The 23,907-nt window shown below is 33.0% G+C and overlaps 1 protein-coding gene across 8 annotated transcripts in view; it reads right to left on the bottom strand.

Moving 5' to 3' along the window:
• Positions 1 to 23,907, bottom strand: part of TRMT11 (tRNA methyltransferase 11 homolog) — a 52,275-nt gene that overhangs the window by 16,544 nt on the left and 11,824 nt on the right. For 5 of the 8 annotated variants that reach the window (XM_074187522.1, XM_074187523.1, XM_074187524.1 and 2 more), the window contains 8 exons: positions 23,781 to 23,873; positions 23,534 to 23,668; positions 20,355 to 20,511; positions 14,702 to 14,782; positions 12,484 to 12,648; positions 9,548 to 9,620; positions 9,235 to 9,366; positions 2,014 to 2,134 (listed from right to left, as the gene is read on the bottom strand). In XM_074187522.1, the coding sequence (XP_074043623.1) occupies positions 2,014 to 2,134; positions 9,235 to 9,366; positions 9,548 to 9,620; positions 12,484 to 12,648; positions 14,702 to 14,782; positions 20,355 to 20,511; positions 23,534 to 23,668; positions 23,781 to 23,873 (957 nt within the window). The other 3 variants (XR_012468546.1, XM_074187527.1, XM_074187526.1) reach the window with 3 other exon arrangements.

Raw genomic sequence — 23,907 nt, 5'->3', positions numbered from 1 at the left:
AATTAGCTACCAAAAAAGGTGATGGACCCAAGATGCAGAATAAGACATGTTTCTGGGCAATGGTAGGTGTTTAGTAAAAGCTTACTTAAACAGCCAATGTAAAAAACTGTTTTGTTTAACTACATATACTTGTTATAGGAAGTTCTCTCCCACCCCAACCACAAGGGTTAAGTTGGAAAGGAGAAAGGATTTAGGGCTATTATAGTCGAAAAATAAAAAAAGAAAGAAAAAAACAAAAAAAGGAAAATAGAGTTGATGAAACATTTTAAATGAATGAAAACAGAAGGCAAGAAAGAATCACTATCAGAATAACTTTGAAAGTTATATGCTGAATACATTATGTATTTTAAAAGATAAACAAGTCTTACATCATATAGATTCACAGTTTCATTAACAATCCTCTTCTATTGTTATACTATGTAAGTGGAATATATTTTGTGTTAGCTATGTTCAGAATAAAAATAAATTACTCAAAAAAGAAAATTTATGTTCTACCAGGTCTAGAGCTCTTTGTATATTTATACATACCCAGAAAACATACATACATACATACACACACACATATCTGAATGGGAAAATAAAAGTATAGACATATTTCTTAGAACCCCATAATACCTTTATCAAAATGTTAGTTTTACTGAACCAAAGCACAAAGCCATTCCCTAATAGGATAGTGATCAAAATATATGAAGTTTCCAAAAAGAAAATTACAAATTATCAAAAATCATATGAGAGAATGCTCTAAAAAAATAGTAAGAGAAATTAGAAGATTCTAAGGTTTTTACCTCATAACCTCAAAGTAACAAAAATTACAAAAATCCAAAAAGTAAGGAATGTTGAATAGGGCAGATAAGTAGTGCAGTAGATAAAAGTCAAGCCTGGATTCAGAAACTTATCTTTCTGAGTTCAAATCTGGTCTCAGGCATTTATTAGCTATGTGACCCAGGGCAACTCACTTTTCCTGTTTGACTCAGTTTCCTCATCTGTAAAATGAGCAGGAGATGAAAATGGCCAGCCACTATAACATCTCTGCCAAGAAAACCCCAAAGAAGTCACCAAGAGTAGTACATTACTGAAAAATGACTAATCAACAACTTAATTTTGAAAGGGATATGGAGAAGGAGGCAAAGTCAATATTCTTATAAATAAAACAAGAGAACCTTTCTGAAAAACAATTTGTAAATATGTGAGAGAGGTGGCTAAGCTATTAATACTTTTCTGACCCAAAAGTTCCTCTTCTAAAATCTTTAAAGGGACCAAAACAGAGGGAAGGATGTCATATATATCAAAATACTTATAATAGCATTTTTTGTGGTAACAAAAGACTAAAAGCTATATGCATTACTATCTTTTGGAAAATGGCTGAACTAATGGTGATACAAGAATATAGTGAAGAATTACTGCAAAATGACTAATGTGAGGGATTCAGAGAAACAGGAGTTTTACAAAAGTTCTACAGAGCAAAGTAAGCAAATGCAAGAGAACAGGACTCACATTGATCAAAATAATGTTATGAAAAAAACACTAAGGGGCGGCTAGGTGTCGCAGTGGATAGAGCACCGGCCCTGGAGTCAGGAGTACCTGAGTTCAAATCCGGCCTCAGAAACTTAATAATTACCTAGCTGTGTGACCCTGAGCAAGCCACTTAACCCCATTTGCCTTGCAAAAACCTAAAAAAAAAAAAAAAAAAAAACCCAACACTAAAAAGTAGCTAAGTTCAGATTAATTGTAACATAGCCACTCTTACACCTGATTGTCTGACAATGAAACACCCTTTTCTCCTTTCACTGGAAGTAAGAGACTGGAGATATGGAATGTAACCATCTGAATGCACTATCAGAAAGAATGGTTGCAACAGCTGGTTTTCCTTAAATATCTTTCTTTGTTTTAAGGAAGGGTTAAATGGAGAAGAGTATGTTTAAGGGGAAATGACTGTGGTATGAAAAAAAGGCAACAAAAGAACTTTAAATAAAAAGAATTTATATTTCTTCTAAAATAATCAAACCGATTTACCTCAAAATCTTTCACCTTTTCCATTGTTATCAAACGCCTTGCTGTATGACTGGAAAGCCTCTGCTCACAGTTGCTAATGAGCCTCAGGCAGGGGTGGCGTGGTACTATCTCCTCCACATATCTGGAAAGAATAAAGCCACTGAAATAAGCTTAGGAACATATGTGCCCCACACTGAAAAATGGGGATTATTCAATTGTACTTACTTTACACACTCCTACCACTGCCTTTCCTGAAGTAGCATATGCACACACAATGCACACACAGTATTAATAAGTAAATAATGTATTTTTTTTGTTTTTGTTTTTTTAAGGTTTTTTGCAAGGCAAATGGGGTTAAGTGGCTTGCCCAAGGTCACACAGCTAGGTAATTCTTAAGTATCTGAGACCGGATTTGAACCCAGGTACTCCTGACTCCAGGGCCAGTGCTCTATCCACTACGCCACCTAGCTGCCCCGAAATGTATTGTTTTAAAAGGAAAATAGTATTTTTTTTATATACGGGCACTGTATAAAAAGATATTCATTAAAACAGAAATATATACATATTGGCTCCTTCATTTACCTAAATTTACCTAAAATGGAAAAATGCTTTAAAAAATTTTTAGATGAGACAATGAGCAAAATATAACTAACATGTTATATTCACTCAATTCTGAAAAAACACAAAAAAATAACATGGATTCTGCAGATTAAAGACCATTAAGCTTGACATTACTTTTTTGGTAAACACTAGACCTCTTAAAAAAAATCACAAAGGTTTCAGCATGACTTCCTCAAGAATATGTCATGCCAGACTGAAGTTCTAGGAAGAGAGTAGAAGTGGAAATATAGGAATTTGGACTGTATCTGCAGAAAGGTAATAAGTAAAGCTAAAAGAGTCAATGAAATAACCAAGAGAATCCATGAAGGGGGGGGGAGTCAATAAAGAAGAGGGCCTTTATTAAGCTATGAAGTCTGAAGACAAAAATATACAAAATACATCCTTTACCATCTCTGAAATAACATAAATAATTAACACAGTCTCTATACTTTGCAAAGGTAAAAAAGCTAAGATAAGGATTCTAAACTACTGCTTTACCAGATAGCATTTCAATCATAATTAAATGCTGGAAAATAAACTAGGAAAATGCAGTCATTACTACTAAAATATAGGAATAGTTTAGGAATATAGGAATTAAAACTTTAGGAAAGAAAAAGATATCTCATTGCCTTTTAAAACTCAATTTGCCTAAGCCAGAAGGAAAATACTTCCAAATACATATGTGCCAAAAAAGTCCTTCTTTGACAGATGGTCTATGTGCAAACCCACCTGTCATTTCAAACACCAGCAAACCCTAAGAACTGATTTCGGTCTTGACTACCCAGCTATATACCCAGAATAATAAGATCAATCTGAACAAGAAGTCTGTGGTCTCATTAACTATTATATCAGAAGCTGAGCACAAATAACTTTCAATAACCTAACTCATTCTAAAAAATTCATTAATTTCAGTGTATGTTGCTTCTGATATGTAATGGACTTCCTATTATTCCAACAAAAGCAATCTCCATGCCGTTTTTCTTTAAAATCTTGTTTATGATCATGATTATAAGAAATATAATATATGGCATAGCAAAAAGAGCAATAGAAATGGAGTCAGAAGAGCTGAGTCTGATTCCCTCCCTTTCCCTCTGCTACACACTTATTAGCTGTGTGACCACAGACAAATGAGTTATCCTTTCGAAGTCGAAGTCTAAGTTTCCATATCTGTAAATCAGATATAAAAATACTTGCATACCTGCCTCATAATGGATTGTTGTGAGAAAAGCACTTTGTAAATATTATAGCACCATCTAAATGTAAGTCATTATTATTACACACAAGCTTACAAGAATTCTAAAATAGGGGCAGCTAGGTGGCATGGTGGATCAAGCACTGGCCCTGGAGTCAGGAGTACCTGAGTTCAAATCCGGCCTCAGACACTTAATAATTACCTAGCTGTGTGGCCTTGGGCAAGCCACTTAACTCCATTTGCCTTGCAAAAAAAACTAAAAAAAAAAAAGAATTCTAAAATAACAATTATTTCTAGTTCATTTTGAAAAAATAAACTTTTTTTTGGTGCTTGAGACTGACGATAAATGATTATCATTACTTATGCAAACCCTTTATTATTTCTAATCATTATTATTTCTAATCATTAACACACAAATCATTTATAAAATCAAGGAAACCCCTTAGAATATTGGGAGAAGCCAAGACATGAAAATCATGGGAGAATATAGACAAAAACTGAACAAGATAAAAAAGGCACAAATGTATAGAAGTTTGAATTGTTATAGGGAATACTCATATCAACAAAAAATGATAGAGCCATCTGAGTAATTACTAAACCTGTGCCAGTGAACGTTCTTTTCTGTTTGACCTTTTTTTTTATAACAATGATCATCCAAGGTTCTGAGAATATCAGCTAAAGAATTCAGTCAGACCATTATTAAATGGATGGTTAAATAAGAAACTAGACCACTAGTACAAAGTAAAGTGAAAAGGGCTCAAGAGTCAAGTTTTAATTAGCCTTCACTGGCTAACTAGAGATCTTCCCAAGGGTTTCTGGAATAAAGTGACCCAAAAGGGTGGGAAATAAAGAATGTCAGCAGTAGCAAAAAGGCAAGTGTCTCTGGATCTCAAGCAGTAGCATATAAGCTCCTTGATGAAGAGAAAATATTTTCCTGTTACTTTTAGATCCACTAAACTTAATACAGCATCATAGGCACTAAATACCACAACAAATAGCTACATATAAGAGATGTTTTTGCAAGTCTACTTTTGAATTAATACATTTTGTTTTTGCATCACAAATATTTATACTTGAACAATATCTTGTAAAAGTAAAACGGTTAAATAAAAGTAATAATTTGATGACTTCATCTAAAAGCACATATAGCACTTCACAACTGAGGCAACCACTCCCTTTCCTCTTCCTCCCTCTCACTCTCATTCTCACTCTCTCTCATCCCTCACCCCATTAGGAATAAAAAAAAGAAAAAAACTTTCTCCTAACAAATATGCAACATCAAGCAAAAGAGGATCCCTCAATGCCTGTAAAAAATATGTATGTATGCGTATATAGGTGTACACACACGTACATGTACTTACATATTTAACTATGCCCTTCAACTAGTACTGCTCTATAATTGATAGTATGTTCTTCTATCATCAGTCTTCTAGAATGGTAATACTGACCATAGCTCTTACAGTTTCAAAAATATTTATTTTTTTACATTATTTAAGCTTTTGTGAAAATTGTTTTTCTGGTTCTACTCATTTCATTCTTCATCAGTTTATAAAACCTCAAAATGGTTCATTAAAAATTGAGGAAAGTCACAGAAAGATGGGGGGGGAAAGGAGCAAGAAGGAAAGTGAAAGAGAAGAAAGAAAAAAATCGAGGAGGGGAAAGGAATAGGAGTCAGAGAAGATGGAAGAAAACAATGAAAATCAATACTAGCTGCAAAGAGCAAATTCTAACAGCAGAACAGAGAAAGAGCTGGGAACAAATATGAGAAAAATTAAGAGAAGTAAAAAGAATAGCCCTCATCAATAGTGCAGTCAGTGGAAAAAGGAAACCTTCTGGACTAGCTCTGAGGTTTGCAAATGACATCAGTAAACACCTCAAAACTATAGCTTTAAAGGTCAAAAAACCTCTATGTGTATCTGGGGAGAGGGGAAAGGAGTACCAGAGCAAATGGTTGCAGCCCCTAAATCAATAGAAAAGAAACACTATATGGTATATAATTCAGCAGTTAGAGAAATGAATATACTGTATAAACACTATAGAGACACATTAGATCATTCATGTCTATTCCATACCATATATGGATGCAAGTATAGCTAAAGTTATAGCACAGTACAATAACAATGTTGATTTGGAGCCGTCAAGAAAAAGCTAAATTATATGTGGTATATTTTGAGGGTTGTACATTATAATTCATTCTACAAAATTTCTCTCAGTTACTTAAAGAAACTCAGGCATCCAGAATATTTCCCTCTCTGAGAGTTTCAGACAAAAAATTTATTGTACTATTAATTAGTGGTTTCTCCAACAAATAAATCCCTGAGAAATAAAGTGCAATATCCATTTTCCTACTAGGAAATACACACAAATGTAAAACGTGAACCCAATATGTGACTTACAATAAAAAAAAAAATCAAAATTTGGAAAGTTCTGAGTTTCCTTGCTAAATTAAAGTCATACAGTACAAAAAATAGTTAACTATTTTAGTTAAAATGTTTAAAGTGATATATAAACTTAATAAATCCTATACTGAGTCACATCAATCACCCATCCACTCCGATATTTTATCTGATAGAAATATTAAGGAATTTATCAAGCCCCTTTCAAAATTTTTATAATTTCAACCTACAATATTTCTTAGGCTAATGAGGCCTAGCTGTCACCTGCTCTGTGAAGCAGCACTATCCTTGTATTTGTCCCTCTCGCCTCCTTTACTCTAATCTCTCATGAAGAGTTAGTCCCTCTACTCTTCAAGACCAACCCATTTACAAGAACCCTTTATCTCATCTCCTCCTATTTTCTCCAGATTGCCCTCATCATTATCCTGTCTCAATCTAATCTTTGATCTTCCTCTATATATATATTAATTCCTTCCCTGATGTCTATAAATTTATCTTAGTCTCTATTAGTCATTTTTCCTTTCTCAACTCAAGTCTTGTGAAAAAGCTATCTGACTTGTATTTCTACTTCCTCTCTTCTCACTCTCTTCTAAACCCTCTTCAATCTGGCATCTGACCTCATCATTAAACTGAAACTTTTCTCTCCAAAGTTACTAATGATTTTTTTGATAGTCAAATTTGATGTCCTTTTCTCAATTCCCTCAATTTTTACTTCTCTGCAACATTTGACTCTGCTGACTATCCTCTCCTCTTGCATATTCTGTCCTGGGTCCTCTTCTCTTTACTCTCAACATTCTTTGAGTTAAGGGTCTCATCAGTTATGATGTGTTCAAGTATTGTCTTTATACAGAAGATTCCAATATCCATACATTGAACTCTCATCTCTCTCTTGAACTCTGTTCCCACATCATCAACAATCCATTGGACATTTGAACTGGATGTCTGAGAAGAATCACAAATTCAATATATTCAGAAAACATTCATTATCTTTCCCCAAAAACTTAACCCTCTTAGAATTTTTTGTATTACTACTGGGCACTACCATCTTTCTAGACACTCAGATTTTCAGTCCTTGGGTCTTCATTCTCATTTATTCCACATATACAATCAGTAATCTAATCTTGTCACTTCAATCTCCATATTTCTCTTCTACATCTTCTCTCAACTCAGACCATTATCACTCCAGCACAGGCCCTCATCACTTTAGGTAGAAACAAAACAATAGCCTCTAGATTGGCCTACCTGTTCAAATGTCTCCCCACTTCAATCCATCCAACACACAGCTTCCAAAGTGAATTTTTCTAAAATGTAGGTCTGACCATGTCACTCCCCTACTCAAAAACCTCCGAAGGCTCCTTGTTACCTGGAGGATCAAATACAAACTCCTGTTTGGCATGTAAAGCTCTTTATAACCTGGCCTCTCCTTACCTTCCAGTCTTATTATTATTGCTGCTCCTGATTTCCTTCAAAACTCAGCTCAAGCTCTACCATTTGTAGAAGGCAATTCCTGGACTCCTAATTGCTAGTACCTCTTCTTTCAAGATATCTGCTTTGCATGTATCTTGTATATATATATATATATATGTCAATTGAGCTACATGTTGTCTCCCGTTAGAATGTGGGCCTTCAGTGGGCAGATTTTCACTTCTGTGTTTGCATCCCCAATACTTAGCACAGTCCTTAGCACACAGCTGGACCCTTTAAAAAGTTCATTGATTACTTAATTTGTTAAAATTACTGCTTTGAAATTTCAAGTTCTAGTATTCTAAGAATTTTACCTTCTGTCCTTCTATCCTTCAATTTTTCAGACTGAATTCTAAATTTTTGGTTTCTTTTTATATGAAAGCACCTTCTTCTTTGGGATGCCCAACGCTGTACCTTTCCAGGCCCATTTCATTAGTGTCACAAAAAGAAATTTAATTAGTGGTCTATAAACTTCAATAACTCTTACCCAAAGACTTTATTGTGGACTTAGAACACCTCTCTTAAAATTCTAGTTTTTAAGTAAAGAATAAGCTAAATAACAAAAAGAAGTCAAAACAAAACAAAAACAAAGGAATTTACAAAAGAAAATACAACTTACACAGTGAACATTATATCTGTCTTTAGTATACTTAAAAAGCTAAAATAAAATAAAATAATGAGGCCTAGTATAGAAATGAAAATACTAATTTACAAGTGTTGGAATAGAACTATAAAGAAATAAATAGACATAAATTTTAGCTTAAAGCTTTCTGAGCATGATGGAATATTTCATGATAGACAGGCCTACCAAGGGGAAAAAAAAAAAATGTTAGGAGTACTGGCCAGGGGTTTACAGGGAAAAAAAGGCAACTAAAGCAACCTATCTGTTGTAGCTTCTTCCTCAACAGTACTCAGTCTAACTGTTCACATTTGTCTGGCAATCTAAACTTCTTTACTTTATACTTCTGCATTGCCACAGTAATTTGTTTGATGCTCCAGAATCTTACCTGTCTTTAGGAAAGAAATGACATTTTGTCCAAATTAATTAACAGGATGACTCTGTGAGTATCTCATAAGGCTCTAAACCCTCTTCTCTTTACTCTCTAATCTTTATAACTTGATGATCTCCTCAGCTCTGTGTATCTCTCTCTCTGCTCAGGTCTATACAATTTTTTTTAAATTTTTTTCTTTTCAAAAAAAACTTCATTTGGGGATATAGCCTATATTCAGAAAAACAATGTATGCAAATTGATTATTTAGGCAAGATCCAAAAATACAACTATCTGAAGAGTCTAAAATTAGGAGAGAAGCTACAGTATGTGTTGCATGCTACTAAGCTTTGCATAACAAAGCTTTCATTCAACAAATATTTATCAAGTCTAAATAAACGAAAGAGCTAGAGAGACAAGAGGCCAAATAAACAAGATTGTGCTGTGTATAGAAACTAAAGACTCACTCCACTTGAAATACCAAGTCTCTTACTCCAAACATAGCTAAAATTAAGGCAAAATTCAATTATACAAAATATATTAGGAACATAGATATACCAGAAATAGAATAAAAAGATATAGTTCTCCAAAGAATACATACTCAGGCATATACACTGGTAGCCAATAAACTAGTCTTCCACCAAGCACAAGAGTTTCTGCTGCAAAATTTAGAAGGTCTACAAACATATCACTCAGATGATAGTTGAAGGAAACAGGGATGTGGCTTTCTGGGCTAAACAAAAAAATACCAAAATGATATGCTTAGTGAAACACTGTGAAGTTTTTTAAAGATAAAATTTAATAAAGACTAAAAAGCATCACAAAGTTGGAAATACTTAAATTTATGTGTGTGTGTGTGTGTGTGTGTGTGTGTGTGTGTGTGTGTGTGTGTGTTTTAACTAAAGTTTACTTACCATTTTTCTATTCCTTTTGGTATTTCTTTCTGTGAACCCGTTTTTCTGGTAGATTCTCTGATACCATAGGGAGCTAAGCAGAAAACACAGGTAACATTGATAGCCAGAATTCACCCTTATAATTTCAAAAAATATACTTACATTGAAGTAATAATATCTGAGCAATTGTTCTGCACTCAGCAGTACTGCACATAGCAGTAATTCATTTAAGTAACTAATTTAACAAGCATTTTATTAAACCTCTGCTATATAGAAGACAATACGTGATACTGGGAATATCAAGGTAAAAGACCTTTATCCATGGTCTTAAAAAGTTGGCATTTTATCAGGAGGTGGGGGAGAAAAGTTGAGGAGGATGGTATTATAGCATGGACTTAACTAAATATAATAAAATTAACAGAATAATTGTGGGAAAAGAGAGCTCACTATTAATGATTTCTAAGAACATGTGAGAGAAAACATTTTCAGTATGAAACCAAAAAAATGAAAAGAACATATAAGGTTGCCAATGAAAGAAGATTTGATAGGTGCCACACAGAAAAAAAATAGATCTGATTCATTAACTCTAACAGTGAGAATACTGTCATTTTCATAAATGGGAAAACTGATTTCCGACTTGGGGGGGTGGCACAAAGATTGAAACAAAATAGACTCAGGACTCATGAAGTTTACATCCTATGGGAGAAAAGAACTGCATGTTAAGTATATACAAAATAAAGAGCTTGCAGAAAGTGATGTTTGAGTTGATCTCTAGGGATTTTGAGAAATAGAAATGAGGAAGGAATGCATTCTAGCAAAGGGGGACAGCACAAACAAAGGCACAGAGATCAGGAACAAAGAAAGAAGCAACACCAGAGCCCTTATTTTGCTCCAAGGGCTGTATTAACTCCTAGCAGTGGAGTGGCATGACTGAGAACCAGCAACAAGGTCACTTTGTCCTAACTGAAGTAACGGCTAATGAGGAAAAGAAGGGAAACTGGACTCGGTCCTCAGGTCTTCAAGTCTGGAACAGGGGAGTGAGCTGCTCAGAACTGTGCTTGAGGAACATCACTTTGGCAGTTACATGGAGGACAGAGTGGAGAGCGGAGGCTTTCAGCAAGATGAATTAGAGAACCTGGGCAACCATCCAAGGGAAAGGCAGTAAGGCAGACAAGGAAAATGGAAAGAAGGGGTACTGGAATGAAATGTCGCAGAGGAAGGATCCACCAAACCTGAAACCGAGAGAGGGAGAGAGAGAGAAGCTGGAGACGACCAAGGGGCTGCCAAGGACGAGGATTCCTGAAGCGGAAACTGGAAAGTTCAAAAGAAGGTAGGTTTGGTGGTGGGAAAGAAATGAGTTCAGTTGGAACTGTGTGACTAGGAGCAAGTCACTTCCCAGAGCCTCAGCTTACTCATATGTAAAATGGAAATAACAGCACTGGCCTCCTGGTGTTGTAAGAAATCAAATGAGAGACTTGTAAAATGCTTAATACAGGTCAATTAATAAATTTATTTATTTATGTTGTTTTATTTGCTTATTATTCATTCATTTATTTATTTATTTAATGAGTACTTATTTCCTTCCTTCCTCCCTTCCTTCCTTTCTTCCTTCTTACATCAAGGGTTGTCATGAAGACCAAATGAGATGACATATTCAAGGTACTCTGCAACTTTAAAGCACCATATATTATAATAAATATGCTGATTATTATTAAGATACTTATAGATTAATCAGTTTAAAATGTCCACTAAGGAGTAGGTGAGACAAGATTAGAATTCAGGAAAGATAATAGGATGGGAAAAAGTCCATCCATATCTATGTAATGGTAAGAAAACTGAATTTGGAGTTGGGGAAGTGGGTTCTTTTCCTGATTCTGCTACTTATTAGATATTTTAGAAAAGTAACTTAAATTCACTAAGCCACTCTTTCCTCATCTATAAAATGGAGTTAATAATATAAGCCCTAACAACTTCACAGGATTATTAAGAAGTAATTAAAAATGGTAAGAAGAAAGTGGCAAAAAAGATGTAAACTGCTTTATAACAATACACATTTATTTCGTTCTTCTATGTTCCAAACAGTATGTGTTAAGGATACAAAGAGAAAAACAAAACAAAACAAAAATTCTTCACCTTCAAGAAACTTTTATCCAAATAGAGGATATGACATATGAACAGATAAATAAATACAAAGTAATTGAAGGAAACTATTAATAAAGGGGAGCAGCAAAAACTCCAGCAAAAAATTAAATTTCAAATAAAATAATTATTTTTTTACCTTACAAGTATTTATTCTGTTATATATAAACCAATTTGGGGCTTCTTTCCCATTTGGTTTATTTCAATTTTGTTTTTAAAACAATGTTTTTATTTATATCTTTTCACAGTCTAAAGTTCTCCCTTTATTTTTTCTCCCTCTGCCTAGAATTATTATTACTGAATAGAATTATCAAATTATTCCAGAATTCAGTTTTCCTCTAATTTAATAGCATAGGATATACTGTGATCTTTCTTTAGGTAGCAATATGTGCTACAGAAATACAAAGGCTCATCTTTAGATAAACATGCAATATTTGCATATTTTCTTATTTAAAATCTCAGATTATAATTTGCAAATGAACTAAACATCTTTCCTCTAGCTTTTTTCTAAAGACAACTGAATTATTCTAACCATGAAAACAAATGCATATGTTCATACCTAGAGCGAAAAAAATTAGGCTATAGGAAATTAAGAAATTAGAAACTCTACCATGAATCACACTGCTAAATTATGCAATCCTCTTCAATCAACTACTTGAGCTACTTCCATATTTTTCTCCCCTACTACTAAATGAAGAAGTTTGGTAGAAATATCACTGATAAGTTATGTACTCAGGTAAATGCTTTTCCCAATACAAAAAAAAGTTACTCTACATAAATCTAATTGAATACCTACTGAAGTACAGAAATATACTTACGATCAGTAATAATTGCATCAAAAAACAATCCCTTCCTCCAGGAAGGTTTAGATGCATCTGCAACGAGGACATCAAGGTAATATTTCTCTAAGCCATACTGGCGAAGATTTGCCTTAATATTTTCATCTGGACCTCGCCATTTTTGATTTTTCCTACTAGCCTTTCCTAGTGGGTAAAGAGAAAGAGAATACCATGTGTGACATTTCAGTATTAGTCAAATCATTCATATTCCTTATCATGTAACTATAGAAGCACTTTTAATTCTCTGTTCCTCAAAGAAAAAGCTTCAGATAATTGCATTTACATTTTATTTATCCAAATAAAGTTACTTTCATTCAACTTATTATGAAACTTGAAGTACTTCAGTACAATAAGATACACTGAATATTGGGCTCTCGAAATGATTCTATTCTTAGACAAAATATAGGACTTATTTTCATATAAAACCATCTTCCTAGATACTTCTCTTGTATTTTAAACTAAATCACTTTGGACAAAGGATTAAAACAAGTCAACCTTTAAAATGAATTCTACCCTTTAACACAGTACACTATAGAATAGAGACATAATTATTTAGAAAAAATTTTTAAGGAATTTTTGGGATATTTTCTCTAAAGGAAATCTACCTATTATAAGAAAGAATCAGAAGATAATAATTCACCTGATCACTTTATTTCAGAATTTCAATAATTTATAATTTCATAGAATGGCATACCCTCCACCAATGCTTCTGTGACATAGGACCAGTCTTCAAGGAGTTGCTGTGGGCTCCTTTTGTAGTAAGAAAGAAATGGGAGCCAAGGGGATGACTATCAATTCAGGAAGGGATAAACAAATTGTGATGTATGAATATAATAGAATACTATTCAGAGAAACCTGAAAGGACTTATATGAACTGACCCAGAATGAAGTGAACATAATCAAAAGAACAACTTATACAACAATGATACAAACAATTTGAAACACATAAGAATTCTAATCAAGGAATGACCAACCACAATTCCAGAGGATGATTGATAAATAGCATTACCCACCTCAAGATTAAAGAGCTGATGAATTAAGATGCAGAATAAAATATACATTCCTTGAAATGGCTAATGTAGGTTATTTGTTAAAGGGTTTTTTTTTCCCAATGTGCGAAGAGGGAATGGAGAAGAAGGGAAACTAGTGCTTGTTAAATGAAATTCTAAATTAAATTAAATTATAATAGAAAAGACTTCTTGCAGACAAAAAAAACTCATTCATCTAAAAACAACTTGTTGATAACCCTCTCTAAACTTAGCAAGACTGATTTCGATTTTGGACAATAGGTATGCTGTCCTTCAACAAGTCTATATCCATCTTTAATTTTTCTTATGATTATATTTTATATTAACATATAAATATAAATATGACAATAACATGACAAGTTTCATTTTAAATGTTATCAAATCACTTCTATTCAATGAAGAAAAAAAAGACAAATTGTCAAGTAGGGACATTTAACCATTTTGCTCTAACAAGAGGAAAAAGATGCTGTATAAAAAAAAATTTCAGCCCATACATCATATATAAGGTTAACCAGCAATCAGTCTCTAAAAGGCTAGAAAGGCTATTTCTTCTTGTAATAAAGTAAATCACAAAGAATATCTCTTTCCTAAGATGAGCTTCATGGAATAACTTGTTTCTTCTTACAAATTGTTGGGGAAATAAGACAAAAAAAGAAGACAAAATATTGCTACAATTCACTGTCAAATTTACTTATACTGAACTCTTCCTTAAGGCTAGTTCCACACTTAGCACTTCAATAGAGCAATTTTGATTTCATTGTAGGAAATGCTTTAATCAATAGCTGCCAAACCTTTGACTAATGGTACTAAACATGCCATGGCAAGATTTATAATACTGACTCCAATCTGTCAAGTAAATGAAAGCTGTAAAGGTCACTTAGGAAAGATGAGTTATTGTTATCATATTTATTCAATAATGCTATCCCTCTAATGTACATTTGAAAGAAAAATCAAGGAGGTTGAGAAGGATGGAAGGTTAAGAGGAAGATTAAAAAAAAATTTTTCTTGTCTTGGAGTACCTATCACTCACTTAGGCACTAGTATTCTGAAGATGACCTTTATCACAAAATAAAAACCAAGAAATTACTATAACTTTCTAATATCTATAAAAGGAAACTTTTAACGTAATAATAGTAGTGTGTATTAAACTATTTAGAACCACAACTTACCCAGTCCATGAACTGTATTGTAATCTATATCTGTTCCACATACATATGCCCCAAAATGAGCAGAGGGTATCAAGAGACCACCTGAAAATGAAAGAGATGGTAATAGTGCATGACCAATTAGGAAAAAAAGCTGCATATTCTCCCCTTCCTTCTCTTCCCTTAATAAGCTCCATAGAGTCTTTAAATATAATTATATGAAAGGTACACTGAATTTATTAAGTTTTGCTCATAAATTAATCTGAGGTCATTCAAAAGTAGGGTATAAATTAATGTGTTCTAATTATTACTGAAAAGTATTGCTGATATGGAATTACTTTTTCAACAAATTTTTAGTATCTTCATTCTATTCAAAGGGGCCCCTACAGACATATCCGGCTCATTTCTGAAAAATTAGCTCATAGGGTTTGCTACACAACCACAGTTGGCATCCTTCCCCCACATACAAAAGGACTAACTTCTGACATTTGGGCTTAATTCTCAATGAAGTCACAAAACTATAAATAAATATCAGAGGGCAGAATTTATGCCACTCACATGCCAATCCCTACCAAAACAAAAGGAAACATGTTAGGACAAGTTATAGCTTCTCAAGTAGATCATTATGTAATATTTCTTCATATTTTAAAATAACTCCATTTTTCAAAGTTAAATATCAGCATAAAAATCAAAAACAAAAAAAAAACACAATGAATCATCTGCAACCTTTTATGTGTCATAGTCCAAAGCAGAATAATCTGTCAAACTATATATTTGCCTGACCTATCTACAAAATGACAGAGGTGACATGATTTAGGTTATAAAATATACACTGACTTAGAAAAGAAGCTATGGCTCTTCAGTCCTATAGCCTTCCCAAATGTGGTCTTTCAAGATAAAATGGGATAGTACAGCCAGGGACTCCAAAGAGTCTTTAAATAGAGTCAAAAACATTACACCTGTATTATCAGTATGTGTATATGCATATACACAGAAATACTTATATACATATTTGCTCATTATACCCTAGACTGCATCTGGTATCTGTTACCAGTAATTACTACTTAGAACAAAATATTAAAGCATTCATATAAAGATACTTTTAAAAAAGCAAACAAGATTACTACTAAAGAGTCCTAAAAGTAAAGGATGAAGAGAAATGAAGTGCCAAAAACAATGTGAAAATTAAATCCAGAGTCTAATCATCATGAAAAAAAAGGATTTAAGTGAAAGATAAGGGGACAAAGCCCTGATTAACCTAGTCATAATAAAGAACAGTCATATTAATCTTTATGAAGTGTGAGGGTAAAATGTGTCAGGCTGTATGACTTTGTAATATTCACACCATGAGTTGAATTACTATAATTCTGTTCAAGGACACAAATACTCACCTAGGAGAGCTAGTTGTCAAGGAAAATGTATTTAAGAAAACATAGGGAAGTTTTTCAATCTGTTTTTAAGCCTTTTAAAAAAAATTTTTTTATTTATTTAAGGCATTGGGGTTAAGTGACTTAGGTAATTATTAAGTGTCTGAGGTCACATTTGAACTCAAATCCTCTTGACTCTAGGGTCTGTGCTCTATCCACTGTGCCACCTAGCTGTCCTCACTCTTAAATACAATCTTAGCTACAATGAGTTTTAAGAAGATAAGACACATTTTATAAGTAAAGTATACTGATGAAAGGAAATGAATAATCAGTTTGATTATTTCTTTCCACTTTTAAGGCTTCTTTAAAAAATGAGTTAGTCTCCCTGTCTTAGTCATTGTTCAATCACTGGTAGTAGGCTACTGAAGATACAATACATTTAGGTATTCCAGAATTAAGGGTTACCAAGGTTTCAGCATCAAGAGGGCATGACAAAATTGAGTTGTTTCTTGCTCTCCTTGCAGAGCCTGGGATATCTGATGTCTTACCCCACACTATTTCACTATTTCACACTATATCAAACTATTTCAAAAACAGGTAATATTTTGTACAAAGAATTTTTATTAAAAAAACACTACTAAATGTGCAATCCAAGTATAGACAAGTTACAATTTATAATTAAGTTTTCCATTTCTGAAGATTTAGATATCAATCATAATAAATTGAACTATGCATGGAAATGAATAGATCGACTTTGGTTTATATATAAAGAGGTGATATAAAAAAAGGGAAAAAAAGGTAGAGTTTAATCAATCAATTTTAGCACTTGAAACATACACTCACAATATGAAATGCCATACATAATTATAATCTACTGAACACCAGTAGACTAAAGAAACAATATCATCAGAATTCATGGATAATTCTAAGCAAAACTGCATTACACAACCAGGTCAGTGAGCTCAATAAATGTCCATCCCTTTCAATCATTTAGTAAAAAATTAATCCTTTCTTCACAGAATTTACAATTCAGGGAGATCAGTTAAAATTATACCTAATTTGGAATTTTACCATCTTGCAATTTTAATTCCAATTCCACTAAACAGAAACTAGGCCAAATGAGGAAGTCATACCCACAAGAGTTTAAAATATAAGAGTTTAAGGGGCAGCTAGGTGGCGCAGCAGATAAAGCACCAGCCCTGGAGTCAGGAGTACCTGGATTCAAATCCGGTCTCAGACACTTAATAATTACCTAGCTGTGTGGCCTTGGGCAAGCCACTTAACTCCATTTGCCTTGCAAAAAAAAAAAAAAAAAAACCTAAAAAAAATATATATATATGTGAGTTTACCATTCTGGGGGTATGCATCACATCCTGAATAGTGAGGAAAGAACTAAGAGAATCTGCTTCAGTTCTCATTGTCCAACTTACTCCACTATTCAAAGAGGAACAACTGAGGATAGCCATCATGATTTCCCAGCACTGAATCCTGCAGTTTTCTGAGGAATAACTGTAACTTCAAACAGAAAACTAGGGTTTTTCTAAACTTGAAACCTCTATTTCCTTATCTTAATTTCAGTTGTATTTTAGGAAAGAAAGAATAACTAGAGTTACAAATAATCCCATGCAAACTTCTGGGACTTAACCACAAAAATGTTCAATTGTACTTCAACAGAAATTGGGTACATAATAAATTTGCTCACTATAACCCTAGATTGAATCTGGTATCTGTTACAAGTAATCATAATAATGAAAGCTCAAGAATTGCTAAGTGTTTTACTAATATTATCTCAGTTTTATTCTCACAACAACCCTAGAGGGAAAAGATGCTACTATTTTCTCCCACTATACATGTGTGGAAACTACCCCAGTTCATATAGTTATTAAAGTTCCTGAGGTCAAATTTGAACTTGATCCACTTCTAAAATCTTTACTAACACTGACTCAAGACCATTAATCTGATCCATTTGGTAAAAAGTATAAGTATGAATAATATAAATTATGTAAAGATAAATATACAGTGCTAATACATAGAATTCATATTAAACTGCAAGTAAGTCATAAATCTACATAACATAACTCACAAACAAGAAATCAAGAAAATATTTAAGTGTGAAAATTTACTCTAGCTAAACACAGCAGGCATTAAAAATACTTTACTGATTGATTAATCTTCCACTAAATTTTGTTCTCTGAATGTGCTTGGGATATTAGAATAATATTTCCTATTGATAATTATTAAAAGTAGTTATTTCATTCCTTAAATAAATCCTGAAAAAAATTAGTTGCTGAAATACAGAGGAAAAGTATTTTTCCACACAGCTCATAATGTCAGTCTAGAAAACAGTAGCAGATTGTCTAAAAGAACAAGGAAAGTTATTCAAATAAAAAAAAAGATTAAATCTCTCTCTCCTTCCAGTTTCCTAGAAGCTTTCTAACCTATTATTCTATAACCTTGGAAAAAACATAGCCTGTGAGTAGAGGCAAGATGCTGGGCCTTTAGAAAACCAAGTTCATTTCAATTCTGCTTTTCTATAAATAAGCATTTTAATATTAGTTGTTGGAAACAAAATAAATGTCAAAGTAAAAAGAGCTAGAGCTAGAGGAACTGGAGAAATGAGGGCAGAAAGGAATAATGCCAAATCTATAATCTAACTCTGAGGAAAATGTGACTTCAGAGGCAGGACTATTTCATTTTTCCAATCCTTACTGACATCTACAAGAAGACAATAAAGTCAGTCACAAATAGATTATACTTAACAATTGTTTCCACAGAAAAATGAACAAACTCATTTAACTATCACAGAGCTAAAACAAGTTACAATTCTAAAACTATGCCTGAATCGTAAACAGTCTAGTTTTATCAAACTGATATGTGCAATAAAGACTTGGTTTAACTGCTCATCTCACTTTCCATTAATAAGGCTAAGAGAATGACCATTAAAACAATCTTAACGCCTCAAAACAACTTTAATATGCAAGTGTACTCTTAACCACAAAAGTAAAAGCAAGTGAGAACTTTTATTGCTAGAGAAATTAGGTTTTTTGTTCTTCTGTTTTAAGATGTATGGTCAACAAAAAGGACTTGTCACTATAATATCTGGAAGAATCAGACTTTTTCCTATATCTGCTTTAATTTAAAACTAAGCTAAGAAGATTTGGGAGGAAAAAAAAAACAGCAACAAAAGCTATGGCACTATGTGCCTAAACACTCCAAAAATTCCTTCCGCACCACAAAAGCAATATAAAAATCCCAAGACAAGGACTAAATAGTAGTGAGAATAATGATCAGTAAGAAAAGATATGAGGTCATAAGGGGAAGGAAAAATTATATAAGCAGAGTGGTAGGAATGCATTATCTGTATAAAGAATAGAAGAGACAGAGGTGTTGGTTAATTGAATGGGATGGATAAGAATTAGTAGGCTACATAATACATAGTGGACTATATAAAATAACTCCCTAAATTACATATCTCTAATTCTTTATATGATTTTATTTAAAAATACTAAAAGGTAGTTTAGAGTATTGAGCCCTGGTAAGTTATAACTCCAACACATAATATTTACATGTTCAGAGTGCCATCAGAATGGCCAGAAATTTAACTTCCAGGAACTCTAAAAAGAATGTAATAATGAGAAATTGATATCTGGAATTTTCCCTCTAGCACCCTGGTATTTTTTCTCATTACCACACTCTTTTTGGAACTCTGATGATGAAATTTCTGGCCATCCTGATGACCAGGGGGCTCCAATTCCATAATAACTGGGATATGACACTGTGGTCACAAATCATCTTTTCTCCAAATTATATTCCAACAATCTTCACCTTTAGAGTTTATTTTTCCACTAACTCAGTAGTAAGCATTATCTATTTTGTAAACAAATCACTTGATTAACTTTTTGAAAAATGATTATAATTAGTTTTCTGATTAAGGCATGCAAATCTTTCATTCTGAAAGAGTCCTTGAAGCCTAAAAGATTATCATGTTTCAAGACACTTTGAGCTTTCAAATTTTCCTGCAGTATTATAATTTATGAGCTAAAAGCTCCCCCTACTGGTTCATCTAACATTACAAAGGATTTAAAAAGATGAAAAATATATCCTATCTTTTCTTTTTAAGAATCTATTATTTTAAATTATTTTAAATCTTGGACTTCAGAATTTTCTTTTTGTAGTTTCCTTTTCAAATATGTCTCCTCTTGAAAGGCAAATGAAATTCTTCAAAAGTGCAACTTTTTAAAAATGTTTAACTTTGTCTCATTTTAAAATATCTTTGATAATGCTTTCTAAAATAATTAAAATAAAAATACCTGTTCCAACAAATGGATCAAAGACAATGTCATTTTCTTTCACTTTCCCATGATTAGCCATGATGAATGATAGCCCAGCATCCATGCTCGTGTTTCCAATAAAATGTCTCTTTTTAACACTGTATGACTCAATAAGCTCCCTCTGTCCATCTGCAATCTGTGTCAAAAATATTTTAAATTAATGTGAAGACCAATAAAGGATTCCTTAGATAGACAACCCTGGTAAAAGGCCTGGTAAAACCTTCATACAAAAAAAACATCTTGATGCTGATCAAAAATTGAACTTCCTAAATACAAGTTGGGGAAGGCATAGTTTATTGAAAAAAAATCTGGAAGTTATAATAGATGGTGAACTCCATATGAGTCAGAACTTGATTGTCAGACATAAAAACTAATGCAGCCTTGGGCAACATTAAAAGATGGTTAGCATTCATGAATAAAGAAGTTACAATGCCTTTGTAATGTGCCTGGTCAGATCACATCTGGAGTATTAGCTATAAAGGATGGTGAGGAGTCTTGAGGCAGAATAATATGAAGATCAATTAAAGGAACTGGCACTGTTAAGCCAGAAGAAAAAAAGGATCAGTAGTATATAAATCAGCATTTTTCAAGGGTTTGATGGACTGGCCTCAAGAAAAGTTTATTTTTTTGTGGTTTCAGGGTCAAAAGGTAGAAGAATTGAGTATAAGTTGTGAAAAAGCAAATGTAGGCTTGATGTCAGGAAAAATTTCTTAGCAATAAAAGTTGCTCGCTCTTACAGTGGGAAAGAATTGGAAATTGAGGGGATGCCTATCAATTGGGGAATAAATAACTGAACAAGTTATGGTATATGAATACAATGGAATACTATTGTGATATAAGAAATGATGAGCAGACAGATTTCAAAAGAACCTGAAAAGACTTACATGAAATGATGCTGAGTGAGTGAACATTGTACACAGTGATACTAGCACTGTGCAATGACCAACTATGATTGTCTTAGCTCTTCTCAGCAATGCAATGATACAAAATGATTCTAAAAGACTCATTTTGGAAAATGTTATCCACCTCCAGAGGAAGAACTGAAGAGAGTATAAAAATGCAGACTGAAGTATATTATTTTCAGTTTTTTTCCACTTTTTTTTCCCTTCTTGTTCTGTTTCTTCTTTCAAGGGGAAGGGAGATGTTTGCTGTCATGAAGAGGGGAAAAGGAAGGGAGGGAGGGAGAAAATTTGGGAACTCAAAATCTTTCAAAAACTGAATGTTGAAAACTTTCTTTATACAAAATTGGAAAAATATTTTTTTATTTTTTTAAATTTATTAAATTTATTAAACAATAAAAATTGCTCAAAAACAGAATGGACTGATCCAGGGTCACTCACTGAACTGACTAGCCACTTATCAGGTATGGTTAACTGTAGATTTTTTTCTGGTATATGTTGGACAAGATGAACCCTAAGGTCTCTTCCAACTCTAACAATTCTGTGATTCTATGATTCAAATTCTCTCCAATTTCCACTTTCAATCTTTCTTTTTCATAAAGGTAATGGAAGTGGTTATAGAAAAGTTCCTCATCTACTGCAAGATGTCTTTATATTCCTCTTATAATTCCCAAATCAAAGTCAGATTTGAGGTTGAAAAAGAACCAGTATGAATATCAAAATGCATAATCTCTAACCAATGGAAATAATTTACTTTTTCCATATATATACACATATATATATATATATATATATATATGTTCTTCAAGTAAAGTTAACACTTGCTATGAAATTCTTCTCACTTATAAGGATTTTTAAAATAAACTGTTCTCTAGTAACTGTCCTTGCATTTTGGATGGAAGAGACAAGAAGACATGATGGTAAGAGAAGTAAAGAGAGATGGGTTTAAGAGTTCTGACCCCATTTAATAGTAATGTGACCCTGGGCATGTCATTTTACCTTTACTGACCCTGGCCTCATCTACAAAATAGGGATAATATCATTTGTACTATTTGTACATTTTGAAAACTATAAGCATTTTATAAAACTGAACCATTATTATGGAAATCTAATAAATGAGTTCTCTCTATAATTGAAGTTGTTGCCTTGACACTTGATATTTTTTTTAATTTTAACACAAATGAAGTATGATAACATATTTTTCTTCATGTCTTAATTGTTTCTGGGGCATAATTCACAATTGTGTCTGGGGCACAGACAGCACAATTCTAATAATACCATCCAGTTCTGGCTATATTCAGATACCTTCTGTCCATTGGGTTACTCTATTTCTTCTCTGAGACATGGAATGGGAAATTTCTCTTGATTTTGTCCTAAATATACCTAAATCTTCATCAAAGGTGGGACTTAATTAAAATTCCATTTCCATTTAAGTAAAGTGAACTTTCTGTACCTTGAGCTTCAAAGGATTAGGGCAACCTAAAGAAAAATCTAGACTAATGTCTATTGTTCTAGGCTTTGGACACAGGAGTTTACCTAACAGGAGTAAGAGGGTTTGTCAGATCAACACAGGTGTTTCATATGGATTGCTCTTAGAGTAAACTCAGTCCAGGCTGAGAAAAGAGGGAACTCTTTCCACAAAATGTTTTCTTCTCCGAATTCATAAGGTTCAGATTCATCCTATGGATGACCTATTGTCAAAGTATCCTAATACTGAGCCTTTAGCTCACTGACCCCATGCAGAGTATTAAAACTCAAGGGAAAAATCCTTAAAAAAAAAAAGTGTAGTGCTGAAAACTTATAATTAACAAGGCTGATGAAGAGCTTGAGTTCAGGAGATGGAGAACAGCTGATCAAGTATCTACACTAAGTCCCACATCAGTTCAGTAAGCTCAGTAAGCCCCAGAATGGAGAGGACGAGAAGGTTTCCTAAAGGGTGTGAGTCAGCCAGTTGCCATGCCAATAAGTATTGGGATGGGACCCAAGAGTAGCTACTATATTTCTAGCTTAGCTTTAAAAAAAAAAAAAAAGAAAAAAATGTTTTTGGAAATAATAATTCCTCCTATTCACAATTTCTAAGACTGAATATCTCCCTCCTCCTACTTACTGTTTATACCTAGACAAGTGTGGAATGCATGATTCATTTTTCTTTTTAGCTTTAGGTTTAGTTCTGTTAAGCTTTTATTAAAAAGGAATCAAATTTAGAGAGCTAACTTTTTTTAAAGATAAAGAGAAATATAAAGAAGTTATGGTACTTACCCATCTACCAAAATAAATATTAAGTGGTTTCTCTGGAATATGGTTTGGATCCAAGCCATAATCTTCAAGGATAGAAAATATATGCTGTGGATCTTTTAAATTCACCTTTCCTTCAAATGGCAGAAATTCAAGTGCCTAAAAAGAAAAAAATTAATTCTAACATCCCAGTAGACCTTAACATAAAATATCACTAAAATATTTCAATAATTGTTGTGCTGTTAAAATTACATAAATTTTAAGTACTTACATCTATTCGCTTGATTTTTTCTTCTTGTGTTAATGTTTTATTAAATGTGTGAATCTTTATTTTATATGTAGTGTCTGAATGTAGAAATGGAGCCTAAAATAAAATGGATAATTTCCTTTTAATTTCT

The sequence above is a fragment of the Macrotis lagotis genome, chromosome 5, assembly GCF_037893015.1.
Source record: "Macrotis lagotis isolate mMagLag1 chromosome 5, bilby.v1.9.chrom.fasta, whole genome shotgun sequence".
Classification (NCBI taxonomy): Eukaryota; Metazoa; Chordata; class Mammalia; order Peramelemorphia; family Peramelidae; genus Macrotis; species Macrotis lagotis.
This window is presented reverse-complemented; position numbering and strand designations above follow the sequence as displayed.